Raw genomic sequence first — 21,132 nt, forward strand, 5'->3', positions numbered from 1 at the left:
GGGAGACAGACTTCCCTGACTTCTGCCAAGACCCCCATTTTAATTTTTCTCTAGGTCCCAGAAATTATGTAGCCAGGTCTGGCCCCACTCCTTGACCTTTTAACCCTCAGACCTTTGAGTTTAGAGGCAACAATCTCCTTGGCAAACTTCCTGCCTGTAGAGTCCTATTCTCAAATCCATTCTCAACGTCAGATAAAACAGCAAAAATCTTCTCCCCCACAACTCTCAAGTCCCTTTTCCAAAGCCCAACTCATTTTCCCTCTCAGATCTTGCTATAGACAATTAAGCATGCACATGAGTCCCAGTCTGTGAGAATAGGAGGATCTGCTAGAAGAGATGGCTACCCACTTGAAGGTCCTGCACTTGGAGCTGCCTGCATGAGTTAGATGGGACCTGTGGCTGGGAACCACTTTGGGACAAGGACATGCTATACTTACCAGCCTTCCTGCAGTTAGGTATGGCTACCTGCCTGAGTGCTAGAGCCTAGAAAACCAGTGAAACAGGAGCAGAAGATGATGCAGGCCATTTCCAGACCTGACCCACTACATCCTCCCACTTCATTCGTCCAGTTCTTTCTCCCCGCATCTGCCGTGTCGATGCTAAGGGCAGCCTTGGAAGTCCCATGTCAAAGGTGTGAAGACCTAGGGAGGAGGGAATCCTTGGAGGAGAGCCACCTATCAATAAGGAGGAGAGCTCAGGAAGAGTGGGAAATAAGTTTCTGTTGTGTTACCACAGTGACATGGAGCTTCGGAGGTGTATCTGTGAAAGCTGTAACAGTTTCTCTATTAATTAACACATATGCAGAACTTTGGGGAAAATAAATAAAAAATACAAAAGAGAGGAGAAAAATAAGCCCACCACGCTGAGATCACTCTGTTCATATTTTGGCTTATTGTCTTCCAAATAACGCCTTCCTTTCTGTAGGTGCTATTTCAATTTCTTTTCACTGAGTCCTCCAAAGGTAACAAACAGAATTCTAAGCACTTCTCATATATAATTTCATTTAATTCTGACAACCTTTTAAGACAGGAATAAATATTCCCACATTAGGACTGCAGAAACTAACAACCAGAGAGGTAAAATAAGATGCAACTCTTAGTGGTAGGGCTGAGAATTGAATCCAGTCTGTCTGATTCCAAACTCAACCCCTTTCTTCATGCTTTTGTTGTTATTGTTAAGATAAGTGGGATGCTACTGTTCTCTAAATATGCTCTGTTCACTTAATAGTTTGTGAGCAATTTCTCTGATTAAATATTCCATTATATGATGTACCATAGTCTATTTATCCAACCCTCTAGTTGGATGTTTGAGCTGATATTTTTACACTATTATAAATAAGACTGGAGTGAGTATTCATATAAACAAATTTTTGCACATATCCATAAAAATTTCCTTAGGGCAATCTGGAATTGCTATATCAAAAGTTATAAATATTCCTAAGGAAGTACATGATTACTCCCAAATCATTCTACATCGGTGGTTTCTAAAAATGGGAGAAGTTGCCCCTAAGGGACATTTGCCAATATCTAGAGACATTATTAATTGTCAAGACCAAGCAAGCATCTAGCAGGTAGAGGCTAGAGTTAAACACAGGATACTGTTAAACATCCTACTATACACAAGTGAGCCCTCTTCTCCCTAACAAAGAATTATCCAGTCTAAAATGTCAATAGTGCCACCCGAACTGACATAGTGGTCCCCTCAGTGTGTGTCAACCTTGAGATTAAATAAAGGTTGTATTAACATCTCTTCCATTCATTCAAATATGATTTACAAAGAACCTACTATATTCCCTATGTGCCAGATGCTGTGGTAGGTGCTCAAGTAGCATTGAGGAGGAAGGTCAGATCAACACCCAGGAGCAGAGAGAAGAAGTGGCCTGGAAGTCAATTTTGGCTTCACTTGCTAGAGAGAAAGCACATCTATTTAATTTTATACTTTCATATTTTTTCATATCATCTTGCATTAAATTATGTCCATATAATCCTGCATTAAATTATACACACAAGGTCGCTACAAGAAATGATTAATATTGTTATATTACTACATACATGAATGCTTGATCCTAATTATTTTGAGGCAATCTCTAAAGAATAAAATTGGTTGTTTCTTTAACAGAAACCCAAGATCTTAAGTATAAAACATCCCTACGATGACAGTGGCTCCTCTTTGCTCAACTGGTCTTTTCATTCTTTAATTTAACATAGTAGATCTCATTTTGATTAATTCAGAGGTGGAAAGATGTTTTCCTGCCCTTTCTATTTTAAATTAGTAGGTACTCCCTGAGTGCCGGTTCCTTTCTGGCTATTCCATGAGACTCACAGCAGGCACAGTAACAAGGAGGGACCAGATCAGCAGAAGCTGTTCCTCTCATTTGCTCATTTAAGATGTGGATGACAAATGAGAGAAGGTAGAGATGCCTGGGCTTCCAGCTGCACCATCAGCCTCCTCTCCAGAGATTTTGCACTCCTCTGCCTGCCTGGTCAATGTCTGGCACACTCCTTGCCCCTGGCTCCTCTCCTCCTGGCATTGCTGCATGAGAGTCTCCAGGCTACAATAAAAGGTCTCCAGGCTGTGGCTGGCCTGGGCTTTCAAAGCCAGTGCTCCAAACAGAGGAAATAAGAGAAGAATCTGGCCCCAGACTCATACTTGAAGGTGGAAAAAGGAAGTCAGACTTGACCACGGCACAGAGGGCACACTCCATCACTGAGTGATCCTCTGAAAGCAAAAGGAGGAAGAGGCTAAGGGGGAAAGTGGCTACTCCATAAAGGTGGCCATTAGAGACAGGGTTATAGCTTCACTTTTCCAGAGGACTCTACGCAGAAAAGAATAGAAATCTAGATTGGTTTCCTTAGCAACCCTGGGATAATCTTTTCCACAAGGTCCCAAACCTACAGTTCTTAATTCCATCACAGCCATTATTAAAACTTTAAATATGTAATCATGCACATTAAGTTGCCAAATACCCATAAAAACTATTAGCTCATTAAACTATGTGTAGTCATTTAAATGAAAAATGAGTACTATGTAACTTTTTTAAATTGAAAAAAGGTTAAAACATTCTGATAATCTGACAAAGTAATATATGCAGCAAAAGTACAAAAAGGGTCATGCATAGCACTAAAATTAACACCAAGTCCTAACCAAAAAAACCACAAGATAAAGTCTATCTTTTATTTAGTGAATAGTCAACACATTTAAAATTATGTCATAGATTCTACCTAGCTTGATTACAATAATTGAGATTTAATGTTCATCTACCCTTCAATGTCAGATGCTAGAGTTTATTTAGTTCACAAGTAGGAGCTTCCTAGGTGGCACTAAGAGATGCGGGTTTGACCCCTGGGTTGGGAAGGTCCCCTGGAGGAAGGCATGGCAACCCACTCCAGTATTCTTGCCTGGAGAAGCCCATGGTCAGAGGAGCCTGGTGGGCTAAAGTTCATGGGTCACAAAGAGTCAAAGTAGCATGCACATATGTACAGTGGATTCAAATATTGTCACATCCCTAGGATTTTGAGAATAAAGCTACAAATGATCAATCTGGAGATTTCACATGAGAATTTATTGCCTAGAAATCCAGTGGATAACTTTGGCATAGGCAAAAGTAGAAAAATAAGCATACTGACCAATTGTGGAAAAAAATTTAACACAACTTTTTTATGGTTGTTAAATATAGAATAGGTACTATGGTCAGCAAATCCTGACAGTCTAATATTCACTTAAAGCATTTGATTGCTTTATATTTTAAAGTAATCATTACGTGTATATAAGGCATCATGTACTATGTGTGTTAAAATGTGCCCAGGATTCATCTTAATCAGGTATGGTAAGACATGCAGATATAGAAATGACTGTCATGAATGAGGAGGGTTATACTCCCAGATCCCTAGAAATAGGAGACAGGCAGGGCCAACATGAGGATGGACCAGAGTCAGTCCGGAGCAGAAGGGGAGAGGGTAGGGCATGGTCCAGCATCTTTATTGATGTTCTCTCTGGAAGGAGTGGGAAAGGCAGTTTTAGGGGATGATTTGAGTAAGTCAACAGGCTCTGGACTATAGGGGTGGTCCCTAGGGTGGTTCTCCTGCAGTGTCTTAGGGTGGGGGATTATTGGTTTAATAGATTATTGGTGAGAGTTTGTAAAAGAGATATCTGGGGAGGTAGGCTCTGGATTGGTTGCTTTGCATATCAAAGGTGCACTTAAAGGGAAGTCATTTGCTATGACCAGGTATTAGCTAACCCTCGGAGGGGCAGTCTCTCCAGGATTAATGTCCCAAATGCCAAGAATACCAATAATACAGAAAGGAAAAAAAGCCTAGATATTCATCAACAGATGAATGGATAAAGAAGTTGTGGTACCAGGGATGATCCAGAGAGATGATATGGGGTGGGAGGGGGGAGGGGGGTTCAGGATTGGGAACTCATGTACACCCGTGTCTGATTCATGTCAATGTATGGCAAAACCAATGCAGTATTGTAAAGCAAGATAAAGTAAAAATTAAAAAAAAAAAAAGAAGTTGTGGTACACATATACAATGGAGTATTATTTATCCATAAAAAAGAATGCATTGGGGTCAGTTCTAATGAGGTAGATGAAACGAGAGCCTGTTATACAGACTGAAGTAAGTCAGAAAGAGAAAAGAAAAATAGTATATTAACATATATATATATATATATAATCTAGAAAAGTGGTATTGATGAATCTATTTGCAGGGAAGGAATGGACATACAGAAATAGAGAATGGACTTGCAGACACAGTCAGGGAAGGACAGAGTGGGGTGAATGGAAAAGGAGCATCGACATCCATACTACGGTGTGTACAACAGAGAGCTGGTGAGAAGTTGCTATATAACATAGGGAGCCCAGCCCGGGAGTTGTGATGACCCAGAAAGGTAGGATGAGGGAAGGGAGGGAGGGTCAATAAGGAGGTGATATATGTATAATTGTGGCTGGTTTACATTGTTGCACAGCACACATCAAAACAACACTGTAAAGCAATTTTCCCCCATTAAAAAATAAATTGTTAAAGTTTTTTAATTAAAAATAAGATGATGGGAGCAAATTAGAAATGAAAAAAGAAAGAAAATACAGCAAATACGGGTACTACCATGTTTTAAGTCAAAGTTCTTTTATGTGCAAGGTCCTTACCAGAGCGAGGGCCTGTGAACAAATGTTGCTAGCCTCTGCAGTTAAAAATATTAATAAAGCCTTACATTTCTTACTTTACCCTTTTGAATATGCTTTCCAATTACTATCTCATTAGAATCAAATGATTATATCCTCACAAAATACCATATGGGGTAGACATGTCTGAACATTTTATCCTTATGTTATAAGTGAAAAAACTAAGGCAGAATTGAGAATAGAATCCAAGATTCCTGTCGCCAAGTCTAGAACATGTTCTCTTACACTCTGATGTGGCTTACAGTTTAACAAAGCGATTAGTGATCTAAGAATTCAAATCTCAAACAAATGGGATTAGTCAGGCATTGCAGGGAAGAGGTTCCATAAACTAGACCAATGTCATCTCTTTCCTGAAAGTGTCTTTGGCCCAGGTTGCCTCCTATAGGATTTCTTCTGGGAAATAGGACATCAGGAGTAACCAGAACCACTTGGAGAGAATAAGAGCACCAAAGAGAGCATTTCCGAACTTGTTTTCAACAGATTTCAATCTCTGTGCTCTAGACTCATGAAACTCAGTGTTCAATGAAGGATATTCCTACCTGACTTGGTCTCCCTACACATTTACATCCCTGGTGAATAAACTAATATCCCTGGTGACTCTAGATAGTCCCCATTTGGTTCTGCAGATGCACTTGCCACCTTTCACTGCCCTGTCCTGGGCCAGGAGGCTGACTCCTATGACCCACTGGACCACGGCTCCCTTTGCCTCAACCAAGCCTGGGCTCAACCAGTGAGTGGCACTGGCAGGCCATAGAGGGTGTGAGAAGGGTAATTCTCCCCTGGCCCCTCTGGCCCAGGTCATGGTTCGCCAGTGGCTGAGCTCCTCTCCCAGCCCTGCGGGAAAGCACAGACAGAGCTCTGTAACTCTTGCAGGACTCTGGTAGTTGCACCCTCCTCTTCAGATCTAGGAGTAGCAGTTCATTTCTACAAAGCAAGTATAGCTATACTGTTTACCCTTAAATACCAGGAGGGCTGAGGAGGAGGTGTAGCAAACAGCTAAATTTACTAGTGAGATAACTGGAAGGAACAGAAGGGAGAGAGATGGCTTCCACTTGGACATGCCCAGTGGACATCTAATAACTACATCTTGGGAAGAGTAGGATGTAAAATGCAATCATCTCAGAAGTTAAAATTTTTATGAGACCTGTTGAGTATATGAAACATAAGATATGCAATCAATAAACCTGAAAGTTCAATGTTCCTGAAAGGGTGGTCAATATAATAAAGAGCTCCATAAGCACATTATAAGTAAGTATAACATTGGTCAATATAATCCCCCATATCTGAAGATATTTTCAAAGAAAAAATCCTAATGTTTTCAAGACTAATCCTGGAAGGGGTGTTTTATCTTCAATAAGTTATACTGTATGAATGAGGTCAGTCAGTTCAGATCAGTCACTCAGTCATGTCCAACTCTTTGCAACCCCATGGACTGCAGCACACCAGGCTTCCCTGTCCATCACCATTACCCAGAGCTTGCTCAAACTCATGTCCATTGAGTCAGTGATGCCATCCAACCATCTCATCCTCTGTCATCCTCATTTCTTATGAATGAGGTAATCATAGAAAACTGCTGCTGCTGCTAAGTCGCTTCATTTGTGTCCGACTCTGTATAACCCCAGAAATGGCAGCCCACCAGGCTCCCCCGTCCCTGGGATTCTCCAGGCAAGAACACTGGAGTGGGTTGCCATTTCCTTCTCCAATGCATGAAAGTGAAAAGTGAAAGTGAAGTCGCTCAGTCGGGTCCGACTCTTCACGACCCCATGGACTGCAGCCTACCAGGCTCCTCCGTCCATGTGATTTTCCAGGCAAGAGTACTGGAGTGGGGTGCCATTGCCTTCTCCAAATCATAGAAAACTAGAAAGTTCAATTAGCTGAAACAACCATGCCCCAACCTGTTTTTGCTTTGAAGAAGCTGGCAGTAGGCCAGTTGTTATCATTTGGTCAGTGGCAGTCCACTTTCTCTATAATATGGTCTCCACATGAAATGAAGTAAAAGGAAAACAAACAAACAGTGGAGGGGATGAAAAGACGGTGGGTGGTTCCAGCAATCAACGTAAAAATCAATTAATGCAGAAAAGCAGTTCAGATAACTCAACAGTTATCTAGGCTTTATAAGCTCCTATTTTCTTAATCTATAAAATAAGGTACAAATAATTATAAGATGTGCCCAGGAAATGAATTTCCTGGTTTAACTGTCCACATTCGCTGAATAATATTAGTTACATTGGCTGAATAGGCTAAAATTTCTGCTTAGAGGTGGTTGAACTAACCATATAAAGAGGTGTCAGAGATAATTATTCAATTGAATAGAAAACCTTGTGTTAAGCCCTACACTGCTGAAAAAGTCATGATATTTAGTTCGCAGTCAAGTAGTCATTTACATACCCAGAAAGAAGCATATTTAAAGCATTCAGTTCAGTTCAATCGCTCAGTCGTGTCGGAATCTTTGTAACTCCATGAACCACAGCACACCAGGCCTCCCTGTCCATCACCAACTCCCAGAGTCCACCCAAACCCAAGTCCATTGAGTCGGTGATGCCATCCAACCATCTCATCTTCTATCCTCCCCTTCTCCTGCCCTCAGTCTTTCCCAGCATCAGCGTCTTTTCCAATGAGTCAGCTCTTTGCATCAGGTGGCCAAAGGATTGGAGTTTCAGCTTCAACATCAGTCCTTCCAATGAACACCCAGGACTGATCTCCTTTAGGATGGACTGGTTGGATCTCCTTGCAGTCCAAGGGACTCTGAAGAGTCTTCTCCAACACCACAGTTCAAAAGCATCAATTCTTTGGCGCTCAGCTTGGTTTATAGTCCAACTCTCACATCCATACATGACCACTGGAAAAACCATAGCCTTGACTAGATGGACCTTTGTTGGCAAAGTAATGTCTCTGCTTTTTAATATGCTGTCTAGGTTGGTCCTAATTTTCCTTCCTAGGAGTAAGCATCTATTAATTTCATGGCTGCAGTCACCATCTGCAGTGATTTTGGAGCCCTCCCAAAACGTCAGCCACTGTTTCCCTATCTATTTTCCATGAAGTGATGGGACCAAAGAATAGCAAAGAGAGATAAAAAAGCCTTCCTCAGTGATCAATGCAAAGAAACATAGGAAGACAATAGAATGGGAAAGACTAGAGATCTCAAGAAAATTAGAGATACCAAAGGAACATTTCATGCAAAGATGGGCTCAATAAAGGACAGATGGTAGGGACCTAACAGAAGCAGAATATATTAAAAAGAGATGGCAAGAATACACAGAAGAACTGTACAAAAAAGGTCTTCACAACCCAGATAATCACGATGGTGTGATCACTCACATAGAGCCAACATTCTGGAATGTGAAGTCAAGTGGGCCTTAGGAAGCATCACTACAAACAAAGCTAGTGGAAGTGATGGAATTCCAGTTGAGCTATTTCAAATCCTGAACGATGATGCTGTGAAAGTGCTGCACTCAATATGCCAGCAAATTTGGAAAACTCAGCAGTGGCCACAGGCCTGGAAAAGGTCAGTGTTCATTCCAATCCCAAAGAAAGGCAATGCCAAAGAACGCTCAAACTACCGCACAATTGCACTCATCTCACACACTAGTAAAGTGATGCTTAAAATTCTCTAAGCCAGGCTTCAGCAATATGTGAACCGTGAACTTCCAAATATTCAAGCTGGACTTAGAAAAGGCAGAGGAACCAGAGATCAAATTGCCAACATCCGCTGGATCATCGAAAAAGCATGAGAGTTCCAGAAAAACATCTATTTATTAACTATGACATAACCTTTGACTGTGTGGATCACAATAAACTGTGGAAAATTCTGAAAGAGATGGGAATACCAGACTCTGACCTGCCTCTTGAGAAACCTGTATGCAGGTCAGGAAGCAACAGTTAGAACTGAACATGGAACAACAGACAGGTTCCAAATAAGAAAAGGAGTATGTCAAGGCTGTATATTGTCACCTTGCTTATTTAACTTATATGCAGAGTACATAATGGGAAATGCTGGGCTGGATGAAGCACAAGCTAGAATCAAGATTGCTGGGAGAAATATCAATAACCTCAGATATGCAGGTGACACCACCCTTATGGCAGAAAGTGAAGAAGAACTAAAGAGTCTATTGATGAAAGTGAAAGAGGAGAGTGAAAAAGTTGGCTTAAAGCTCATCATTCAAAAAACTAAGATCATGGCATCCGGTCCCATCACTTCATGGCAAATAGATGAGGAAACAGTGGCTGACTTTTTTTGGGGGGGGTGCTCCAAAATCACTGCAGATGGTGATTGCAGCCATGAAATTAATAGATGCTTACTCTTGGAAAAAAAGTTAGGATCAACCTAGACAGCATATTAAAAAGCAGAGATATCACTTTGCCAACAAAGGTCTGTCGAGTCAAGGCTATAGTTTTTCCAGTGGTCACGTATGGATGTGAGAGTTGGACTATAAACCAAGCTGAGCGCCGAAGAATTGATGCTCTTGAACTGTGGTGTTGGAGAAGACTCTTGAGAGTCCTGCAAGGACTGCAAGGAGATCCAACCAGTCCATTCTGAAGGAGGTCAGTCCTGGGTGTTCATTGGAAGGACTGATGCTAAAGCTGAAACTCCAATCCTTTGGCCACTTGATGCAAAGAGCTGACTCATTGGAAAAGACCCTGATGCTGGGAAAGATTGAGGGCAGGAGGAGAAGGGGAGGACAGAAGATGAGATGGTTGGATGGCATCACCGACTCAATGGACTTGGGTTTGGGTGGACTCTGGGAGTTGGTGATGGACAGGGAGGCCTGGTGTGCTGTGGTTCATGGGGTCACAAAGATTTGGACACGACTGAGTGACTGAACTGAACTGAACTGATGGGACCGGATGCCATGACCTTAGATTTCTGAATGTTCATCTTTAAGCCAACTTTTTCACTCTCTTCTTTCACTTTCATCAAGAGGCTCTTTAGTTCTTCTTCACTTTCTGCCATAAGGGTGGTTTCATCTGCATATCTGAGGTTATTGATATCTCTCCTGGCAATCTTGATTCCATCTTATGCTTCCTCCAGCCCAGCATGATTTAAAGCATTCAGTTCAGTTCAGTTCAGTCACTCAGTGATGTCCAGCTCTTTGCGACTCCATGAATCGCAGCACTCCAGGCCTCCCTGTCCATCACCAACTCCCGGAGTTCACTCAGACTCACGTTCTTCAAGTCAGTGATACCATCCAGCCATCTCATCCTCTGTCGTCCCCTTCTCCTCCTGCCCCCAATCCCTCCCAGCATCAAAGTCTTTTCCAGTGAGTCAACTCTTCGCATGAGGTGGCCAAAGTACTGGAGTTTCAGCTTCAGCATCATTCCTTCCAAAGAAATCCCAGGGTTGATCTCCTTCAGAATGGACTGGTTGGATCTCCTTGCAGTCCAAGGGACTCTCAAGAGTCTTCTCCAACACCACAGTTCAAAAGCATCAATTCTTCGGCACTCAGCCTTCTTTACAGTCCAACTCTCACATCCATACATGACTACTGGAAAAACCATAGCCTTGACTAGACGGACCTTAGTTGGCAAAGTAATGCCAGTTCAAAGGAGGAAGAGATTATACCCAGTTAAGGTGGAATGGCCAGGGTTCAGAAAGAGGTTCATGAAGATGGGCTTTCAAGGATGAAAGAATTTAAATGGGTGGAGAAAAAGAAAGGCAAAGGGACAGACCGGAATTTACACACAGCAGTCAATGGTCAGTAGAGACCACACTAAGAGTGCCTGGCATGAAGGCTTTACAGTCCCAAGACCTCACCTTGAATCCCAGCTCCCTCTCTTAACAGCTGAGTGACTTTCGGCAAATTTCTTAACCTCTCCAAGCTTTAGTTTCTTCTTCTATAAAATGGGAGTGGTAATAGCTACCTCTGGAGATTGTTGAGAGGATTAAAAGAGGCAATGCCTGTTCAATAGCTAATGCCAGGCTCTTAGTGCTCCATAAATAGAGTTCTTCTTAATCAACAGCAGAACTTCCGTTTCCCTTCTATCATGTTTACGTTTTTAAAAAATTGATACCCTAAAAAGACATCTAAAAGGTTCCTCATTTTTTTTCACTCAGGTGGGAAAGATCTCTTCAACTAAATTTGCAACAACCTAACACTATATTTTAGTAAAGGAAACAGAATTTATCATTAATGTATGAAACACTGTTCAGTCATTGAAGCAACCAATTAATAGGAAACTCTTGGAGTTATAGAAAATAAACCCCTTTTTATGACAGGAAAATTTCTTTACTATTTTAATCCTAAAAATGAATAAATAAACAAATAAATTTAGCCTGAATGCCTATGAATGACTGGAAACCAACGTTTCTCCCAAAATATTAGAAATCCAACCCACTATTTATGAGTAAACTACTTCTTTTATGATTCAAATTCCTCTTTCCAAAAGAATGTGGTAAAATGCAAACCATCCTTAAAATAAGTGACTAAAGTAGCAAGTAATGGACTCAAATATCTTGTTGACTTTCCTATGAAACAACGCAAAGCTTTTTTCAGTGGAAAGCTTCATATGACTCCTCAACACTATATTAAACATGAAACACTGACTTCCAAATTAAGCCAGCTTGTAAATAAACAGGTGACCCCAACCTTAAGAACCAAAATAAATTGGTCAGATTAGTAAATATTTAGCTTATGGTCTGGGAAAAAAAAAATTAAGGTAGCCTTAAATTACCTCTCCATGATTCTGTAGGAACTGTACTTTTCTGTGACCTCTCCTCATGTTCAAAGCAGCAAATGCAATTTGTCACTGTGTTTATCATGATCGTGTGTCTGTCAGGAAGAGCAGCTGAAATAGCAAATGTTTCCTGCTTCAAACACAAAATCAATTCTCGTTCTGGGCTAGTGAACATGGTTATCGGCTTGAGGGAATTTTTAAAACACCATGTAGAAAGCTGAAACAAGATTTCGTGAAACTCCTTTGTAATTCTAGTGTGGGGTGAGATGAACATCTGCCGTTTGAGCAAATCTCAGCAACTCAATCACAGGGCTGTAGACCCATGTTGGTCAGCACTGGCTTATCAGGAAATGAAGCATATTCACCACTGAATTTTCTATACACATGAAATTGATCCCTCCTGAAACCAAACATATTTCAATGAAAATTATTCTAAAATAAAGTGAACAATGAAATTCTGTGAAAAGGAGTTATTATATATCACTTTATTATCATTTTATATATGTTAATAATAGCAGTATAGTACAATGCATTCTTAAATATAACTTTCTGCATAACCTTTTGTTTGGTTTTTTGTCTCTTCAGGGAGAAGCAATCAGCTCTCCTTTCTTATATCATGAGAAGGCAAAGCAAGACCTGAATGAGCAAAGATAGGGAAAGAGGCATCCTGGCAGAAAGGATGAAAAACACAGAAATAGAAAAGCACTATTCAGGCATTCAAAACAGCACAGAATTTAATTAGGATGGAGCTGAGGCCATACAAAAGCAGTAAACACTAGACTGGAATAAAATTGAACTCTTCCACCTAAGACTCAGTGCGACTCAGAATCAGGGCTGGCCTCACAATCATGTAACCAGTGCAATTGCACAGGGGCTCCCTGCTTGAGGTTTAATGCTGTGGCTGTGTGAAATTCTCAATAATTTTATCTTTGAAGTCATGCTTTGTAAATGAAGTCCAATAGGACAATGGTGTATGAGTCCAGAGCTCACAGTCAGTCTCCCATCCCACTGCCTGCCTACGACTGGTTCTTGGCCACTGATTCTTACTGCCTGGTACCCCAAGCCCCACCCAGTATACCCCTTGTCAGCCCTGCCCTGAGGACCAGAAGCCACAAGCAGTTGGAGGTGAAGCCCAACTGATTGGCCATTGCCCTCTGCTCCTGGCTGGGGTCTGGGCGGGAGGGGGCAAGGGTCAGGTGCTTGCCCAAATCCATCATGAAGAGGAACAAGGCAGTGGTCATCCCCACCCAGCGCTGGCAGCTCTACGGCGCATTCAGCAGGCAACTCAAAAGGGCCTCTCGCTCACAGTCCAGGTACTGAGAATTTCTCAGCATGAAAGTTGAAACCACTTGAGGGTCACATCTGCTGTGGGTTGGGGCAGCAGACCCTTGGGAAGGCAATATTGCCTTCTCCACCTCCAGCCAGGCTCCTGCTTAATCATTTTGTACTGAGCTCCACAAATTATGTAGCTGGCTCCACTTAAAATCTCTACTCATTCAAGCTCCTCTTTCTATTTTTAATGACAGCATTACCCGTCTCCATATTTCCCAGGTGTAGAATCTGAGTCATCACTGACTTCCCTCTCTCCTTGCCCAAATTCACACCTGCAGGACATCCCCACATAATTCTGCTGTCTATTCCTGCTTTTCGTGCTTTAGTGCAGTAGTTCATCTGGCTCCACCATGCCATCATAATAGATTCCAAATTATTTTCACAGTTTTGAGCCTCTCCTTGTTCAGTCCATTCAGCCACTGCCACCAGGTTACCCAAAACACCATTCTGACCATGCTAAAAAGTTCTCAGATGTTCCTGCGGCTTACTATTGTTGTCTTTGTTTAGTCACTAAGTCATGCCCAACTCATTGTGACCCCATGGCCTATAGCCCACAAGGCTCCTCCATCCATGAGATTTCCCAGACAAGACTACTGGAGTGGGTTGCCATTTCCTTCTCTAGGGATCAAACCTATGTCTTCTGCTTAACAGGGGGATTCATTACCACTGAGCCATCTGGGAAGCCCCATGGCTTATTGTTAGGGAAGCCCAAATTCTTTAGTCAGGTACTCAAGAGTCTTTCTTTTGCTATCACCCTACTTTTGCATACTCATCCTATAGCATAGGCAATACTTTGGCCAAATTAAACCACATGCTCTCCTCTATACACATTTTGGGTTGCCCGTTAGTGTGTTTCTGCTGAGGTCATTTTGCTATACCTGGATGCCTTTCCCTACTCCACAACTATCTCCAACAGTGAAATCTAACCCTTGTCCCAGTTTGAATGACACCTCCTCCATGAAGTCTTCTATAATGAGCCAAGTCACAGTGTGACTCCATTTTCCTCTGTGACTAATGCCATTCGGTTCATGTCATTTATTTAGTACTGCTTGGCATTACTTGTTCATGAATAGTTCACAACCTTGTACTTGGAAGTACCTGGAAAGCACGAAGCAAGTCCTCTTACTTCTGTACACCCACAGGCCCCCTAGCTGGGACTTAGGTATAATAGGCACTCAGTGTATGTTTGTTGGAACTGATGAATAAATGAATCTGTTGTGTAAACAGATCAGGTTTTCTGAAAGCCTGGCACACCTTAACTCTTCTGCGTCATTCCCTTTACTCCTCTCAGCTCACCTAACAAAACATCCTGACTGTTTTTCAAACCCAAAGCCTATCAAACACCTGTAGCATCATTAACAACACAAACTAAAATATCATCTCACACTTTTTATTAATGTTTAAAGTGCTATACTCTGAATGTGTAGAATAACTTCAAAGAGAACACCTGTTATTTGAGTGCTCTTATTTTCAACCTCTTGAGGGCAATTTTTTCATTACTATATTAAAGTGGGTTGTTTAATAACTTATAGCTGACAGGGGGAAAGGTAGCTTGCAGTCACTGTGAGCTACACTGAATATGTAAAAGGAATTTTTTTTTTCATTTGCAATTCTTTGCCTCCTAATTTCAACGAGAAATTAGGACTAATTGAGGAAAGTAATGAAAAATAATGAAATAAACTAAGGAGTATTTTTGCTTTCAAAACTTTTACTCAACTTTAATACCTCATTAGTCTACTCTTGACTTCAGGATGCCACGCTTATTATCATAATGTCATAAGCATTTTCAGTGCCTTTCACCCACATTCTGAACCTCTAAGGGGATCATCACTTTTATTAAATAATTAAATTTTCAAATTCCATGTGATAAGTTCATCTCCTGAAGGAAAAAAAGCACACTCGTTGAACCTAAGCAAGAAATGCCTTGAAAATATAGTTAATAAAAAATCAGAGAGGATAGTTATATTTCCACATAGGAACTTCAAGATGTTTACATATATGATCAGAATTACAACAATATTTTGATAAGATAACATGTATTTGGAAGGTTGTCAGTTTTCATTAAGAGAAATCTATAATAGCAGGAAATGGAAAGGATAAGGGAAAATACTATAACATGGGAAGGATGCAATAGTAATACAACACTATAAAAAGTTTTAAATTGCATGAGCTCTAAAAGGAACAAAATGTAGAACTTTTGATAGGATAAGATATGGTCAAGAATTTTCAATCACATTTAGAGTAATCTTAAGCAGAGGGTGAAAGACTAGACATTTCCATATTCCTTGAATGAAGTTAGTTCTAAAATATTTAATTTAAGGGTGGAGTATGACTTAGGGAAAGAGAAGGCTGGTCAATATGTGCTGAGTTCATATCTCAGCCCCAGATCAGAAGAAAAACAATTAAAAATGAGAGAGGAAAAAGAAGAACACTAGTAAACCAGATATCACTGTTGTCATCATAAACTGTTACCATTTCCTGAATAACTGAAATGTGCCAGGTACTGTTGGGGGGGCTTTAATGCAGCATCTCACTTTATTTTCAAAACAATTATCTTTTCTGCTGCTACCGCTAAGTCGCTTCAGTCGTGTCCGACTCTGTGCAACCCCATAGATGGCAGCCCACCAGGCTCCCCCGTCCCTGGGATTCTCCAGCCAAGAACACTGGAGTGGGTTGCCATTTCCTTCTCCAATGCATGAAAGTGAAAAGTGAAAGTGAAGTCGCTCAGTCGTGTGTGACTCTTCAAGACCCCATGGACTGCAGCCTACCAGGCTCCTCCGTCCATGGGATTTTCCAGGCAAGAGTACTGAAGGAGGGTGCTATTGCTGTCTCCGGATCTTTAATACAGAGGTGTTATTATTCCCATTTCACATATGAGTAAATTGAGACTCAGAAATCAAGAAATTCTCCCAGATTCACACTAATGGTGACTAGTGTACCATAATGAAGAAAAAAAAGTAATTTTATTAAAGAAAAGTAGTGAAATAAAAATGGAGAGAAACACACCAGGTCAAAAATATATATTTTGAAAGAAACTAATTGAGAAAGACAAGAGAAATTTCCTAAGCAGATCAAAATGAAGACAAGGAGTGGATCAAGATCTCAAACTCTATAATTCTATAACTTTTTCCCTTCCTGTCTTTGGCCAGTTCTCCCACCAACCCAGTCTTTACAGCCATCATTACTACCCGGGGAAGGTAAAAAGAACTCTTCATTCTCAATGTCAGTTTCCAATATTAAAAGGCAACTCTGCTTTACCCTCTGTCTTCAGAATAAGAGTAGGGCCCAGATGAAACATCAGCTTCTGAAAGCCTGATTTTCTATGCCTGTGATAACACCTCTAGCAAAATACTAGGCAGCAGGAAGACAAGTTAACTGCTGAGGAAGCTGAGAATTATGCTATTGAAGAGAATACAGTATATATGAACAGTATGAAATAAAAGTTAGGAGCTAGCAGAAGGGAGTAAAAAATAAAAGCTACAGAAATGGGAGAAAATCAATTGGGGAAGAATAAGAAAAGTAAAAGCAATAGAGAGAAAAGACTGCAATTCCAGGCTATAACAAGCATCATCCTACCAGGAAGGGATTTTTTTTTTTCACCCAAGCACACAATAAGGATGTGGAAATAATGAGAAAGAAAAGTTTGTGATTGTTCAACTTTTTACAGAATCTTCAACATTTCAATTATTAAATGTTTTTGTTTCTTCCCATGGTTTTCTAGGGTTATAGAGAAATAGACACCTATTAAAGATCACCCTTTTAAAGATCACCTATTAAAGACTGCTTGTCTGTCCTAAACTGATCAAAGTCTTTAAGAAGGATATCATGAATAATGAATCTAATCAGTAAATAAGTTAACAAAAATGGTATTGTGATAGGCATTCCTTAACATTAAAACATGATATTGATAGACATCTCACAAAAACAAGAAACTTGGTTTCAAGACAACTCCTCAATTTTCTATGTAATATTACCAACTTTCAGATGAAACAGAAAAAATTTTACTTTTAGGGTCCTTCCCACCACTTTTGCTATTCTGAGCAACAGCATCAAACTCAAGAGAAACCTGCAGCTTTATTAGACAACTAGAAGTGCTCATCAAATGACAACAAAACTTTCATGACCAAGGAATAGAGCTGTCCATTATTATGAACCCCAAAGAAGTCTCCTAGAAAGTGGCATCCGGTTTCATCATGTTCAGGGAAGTGATACTGAAGAAATTAGAATGGACTGACTTTCAGAACCATGATCTAATAGCAAGTTCAAATCACTGTGAAAATGAAAGGCTTAGAAACACCAGACAACAGCATGATGGGCTTCCTTCTCTACCTGAATCCAGCACATTCACCATGCTCATTGCCTTTGGAATTGCTAGACAATTATCAATTTTTCATTTGCTTCACAAACTAAAAACCTACTTGCTCGGTCAAGAGACCACTGCAGATAATGCTGGATTCAAACCTAAACAACTCTTCAATTTGTCCAACTTCTCTCAACTCCCCAAGAGAAGCAGTTAGAATAGATGCTAAAAAAAAAAAAAATAATAAAGACATAAATGGGTCAAAGGCCCATTCTTCCCTTGACTTTCCTCCTCTTTTCTTCATCTTCCTTACCTTGGAACTCATGTAAGAGAAGGGGCTAAGGAAATAGCTGGACACTTTGATCCCCTCCCAATCTGGAATGAGAATGAAATGCATTATGGTTCCCAAATGACATCAGAGACACCAATATACCCATTTTCTTCAGACTAACACTGGAATTCTGGAGTAGACATCTTTTTCCAGCACCTAAAAAAAAATGCATTCTAAAACCATACACTGATATTCTTAAAGACAAGGTATCTTGACAAAGAAGGTATTACTGGATACAAAAATGTATCCCTGTGTGTTATATGAACTTTCCACAAGCCACTGTGTGTTAGTAAAAGACCATTCTATCAAAGAAGGTATAGTAACATTCAAACTAATCTAAACTCAGAAGGAATTTAAGTAGCAAAATTCATACAGTAAAGAATCTAAGTTAATGTGTTTGTGGATGCCAAAGGGTAACAGAAGGCTTGGCTCCCAGACCAATGGAGCTCTGGAAGGGGACAATACAAAGTCCTACCTGGTAGGCATCAGGAATGTTGACCGTCTCTCCATGCTCCCCGACATAACCAATGATACCTTTGCCCCAGGGGACCTGCACCTCGTTTGAGTTTTCTGTGCTGCTGCAGGGCAGCAGTGGGGTTCCTGCATGCACATCAAAGAATTTGGAGACCAGGCTCTTCTTGCCAGCAGCTGCCCCTTCCACCAGGAAGAGAGAGCAGCGGTCTGCGTCCACCATGAGGCAGACGAAGATGAGGATCTTGTAGCTCAGACTGGTAAGATCAAGGTCATTGGAGATATCCTTGACCAGTTCCAGGAAGAACTGTCGCTCGTTATGCTTTTTGAGGTGGCACTTGTAGTCCATGGCCGTAGGGGGGTACTGAGGCAGATTCACCCGAGATTCCAGCAGGGCACTGAGAATGTGGGCGGTGGTGGGGGGCAGGGAGCTGGCCTTCCGGAGAAGCGCCCTCCGCCGCGCACTGCTCAGGGGCTCCTGGGCCCTGGAGGTCACTTGTTCATCGTAGGTCCTGTTCACATGGATGGCCTTGGAGCGGGCAAAACTCTTCCTCAGCTCTTTCTGAGAAGCTCTCCGCTGCAGGCTCCCATCGCCCCGGCTGCCACTGGCCCAGCTGGGACCCATGGGGCCCCCCCTACACTCCCCGGCGCCCGGAGTGGGCTGGCTGTTGGCAGAGCCGTCGGGTCCAGGGCCACCGCCAAGGCTGCCGCTGCCTTCGCCACCGCTCGTGCTGGCAGCCGGGGTGGGCCTCGGGCCTACCGCCCCCTGACCCTGCCCGTGCCTCTGCATCCACTTCTCCACCATCTCCTGCTTCCCCTTCCGCATCAGGTAATCTTCCAACAACTCTGGGTGCCTGTCCAGGAAAGTTTCCACCTCCCCAAAGTCCAGGCGGGAGGCCGTCATGGTCCCAGACTCAGCTTTCCCTCTGCCTCTCTACACTGGGACCAAACGAGCCTCTGCTCCGGCCTCTAGCTGGTCCTGCCCATGGCTACCCCACCAGGATGCCGGCCCCGAGCTTCTGCCGACCAGTGGAATCCCAAGGGGCTGGGAGGCGCCCCTTCCTTCGGGCTCAGACGGCGGCTGGCAGGAACCCCACACCCTGGTCCTGCTACTTGTGCGCCGCACAGGTGCCCCCACGGCGCTGCTGCCGCGGCGACGGCTCGCGCTGAAAACCCGAGCGACCGCGGCTCTCGCTCCGCCTGCCGCCGCCGCCGCGGCTGCCTGTACCGGATGAGTGGACCACTGTGGACGCGAGGTAGGGCAGGACACGCCCCCGAGTGAGGCGCGGGTCCCCCGGGGAGCAGACGGGCGGGAGGAGGGAGACGCGAGCTCCGGCCCCGCCAGAGTCCCCGGCCGGGATGCCCGGCGGGTCCTGGAAGAGTCCCTGGCCGGCCGGAATCGGCGCCCGGGAGCACGACCCGCAGACTCCTGGCTGGGACAAGATTAGAGGCGAGACGCACCTCGTTCCGTCCCGCTCCGTCCTTCCTTACCGCCCCAGCGCTCCCTCTTCCCCGCCCCTCAATCCCCCAGCGTTTCACGGAGGCCCCGCGGGAGCCCAGTGGGAGCCCAAGTACTAGGAAGTGTTTATGTTTTGCAGGGATCAGACCCAGACGCTGACTCCGAGGAAATGAGGATGCTCAGAGACGGGGGATTGTTTTCCTGGGATGTGACTGTGGATTCTCGGCTCCTAGGATTCCTGGGACTGCCCACTAGCACTGCCCAGCTCCTTGTGGGCGTTCAGTAAATAGGTGCGGATCTGGATTTACGGAAATTACTGAATGAGGTTCCCCGTTTGAGCAATTCACGACTTTAACCAAATTCATGGACCCGGGGTTGGGAACAGGAGGGTGGTACACGGAAGGAGGCTGTAAACCACAGTCCCTTGGATTCGGAACCCTGCCGAGCAGGAGCACAAGGTAAAGTAGGCTTAAGGGCCTCGGGGCTTCCTTCCAAGTCAGTCCTGCACACAGAGTGCCTACTCTTCTTTTCCTGAACGACTTGCCATCTCCTTCTTTCTCCACTCACTTTGGCAAAGAAGGCAAGGCTCCCTTTAGTTTCAGTATCCAAGGGCTGTGGGTAAAGGTTTCTCCTCTGTAGGAGGCTTTTCTTTCTCCAGCCCGATGGATTCTCCAGATCTGGCTAGTCTCCGCTAGTTAGGCTAAGAATGACACCAGCTTCCCTTTGGGCCTTTTCCAACCTACTTGCTAAGCTTGGGTAATTTCCTGGCAAAGAGACCCAGCCTGACGACCCCTTCTTGAAGCCCAAGGGTCTCCTCTTTTGTGAGAAACAAGAGCAGATGGAGAACCACCCAGTTCCCTGGGACAGCAGGACACGAGCTCTTACAGAATGCCAGCAACCAGGGTAACAGAAAAGCTGCAGAGGAAACAGGTAGTGACATTTTTATGGGGCTTCCACATGGCGGGACACACAGGTGACCTCCACAGTAAATAAAGCTTACCCCAGATGATGTCCTCGCAGTGAAAACAAGCATACGGAACACTTGCTATGCTGATCACTTTAAACTAACATGTTCATCTTCACAACAAATTTATGATGTGGGGGCTCTTCTTATCTTCTTCTAAAGACGGGAAACTCTGCGAAGTTGAGTAATGTAGCCAGCGCACAGAGTGAGGTGGTGCCAGAGCCGGGGTGCAAATCTACTGAGGTTGGCTCCAGAGTGAGGCACACTCTCAGCCACATCAGTGGGTTGTCTCCCACCTGTGTCAGAGGAATCCTAGCTCTGCTGGTAACAGAGATGCAGGGGCTGGCGCAGAATGATCTCTGAACATTCCTCTGACAGCCACGGGAGGAGCAGAGAGGGAGAAGAGAGGCACTTGTTCAAA

At 43.1% G+C, this 21,132-nt stretch overlaps 1 protein-coding gene across 1 annotated transcript in view; it reads right to left on the reverse strand.

The window, feature by feature from the left end:
* Positions 1-19,192, reverse strand: part of PDE11A (phosphodiesterase 11A) — a 418,022-nt gene extending 398,830 nt beyond the window's left edge. Inside the window, exon 1 of the mRNA XM_040227701.1 lies at positions 18,293-19,192. Within this exon, the coding sequence (XP_040083635.1) occupies positions 18,293-19,192 (900 nt within the window). The remainder of the gene's footprint in view (positions 1-18,292) is intronic.
* Between the last annotated feature and the right edge of the window lie 1,940 nt (positions 19,193-21,132).

Source organism: Oryx dammah, unplaced genomic scaffold, assembly GCF_014754425.2.
Source record: "Oryx dammah isolate SB20612 unplaced genomic scaffold, SCBI_Odam_1.1 HiC_scaffold_27, whole genome shotgun sequence".
Taxonomy (NCBI): Eukaryota; Metazoa; Chordata; class Mammalia; order Artiodactyla; family Bovidae; genus Oryx; species Oryx dammah.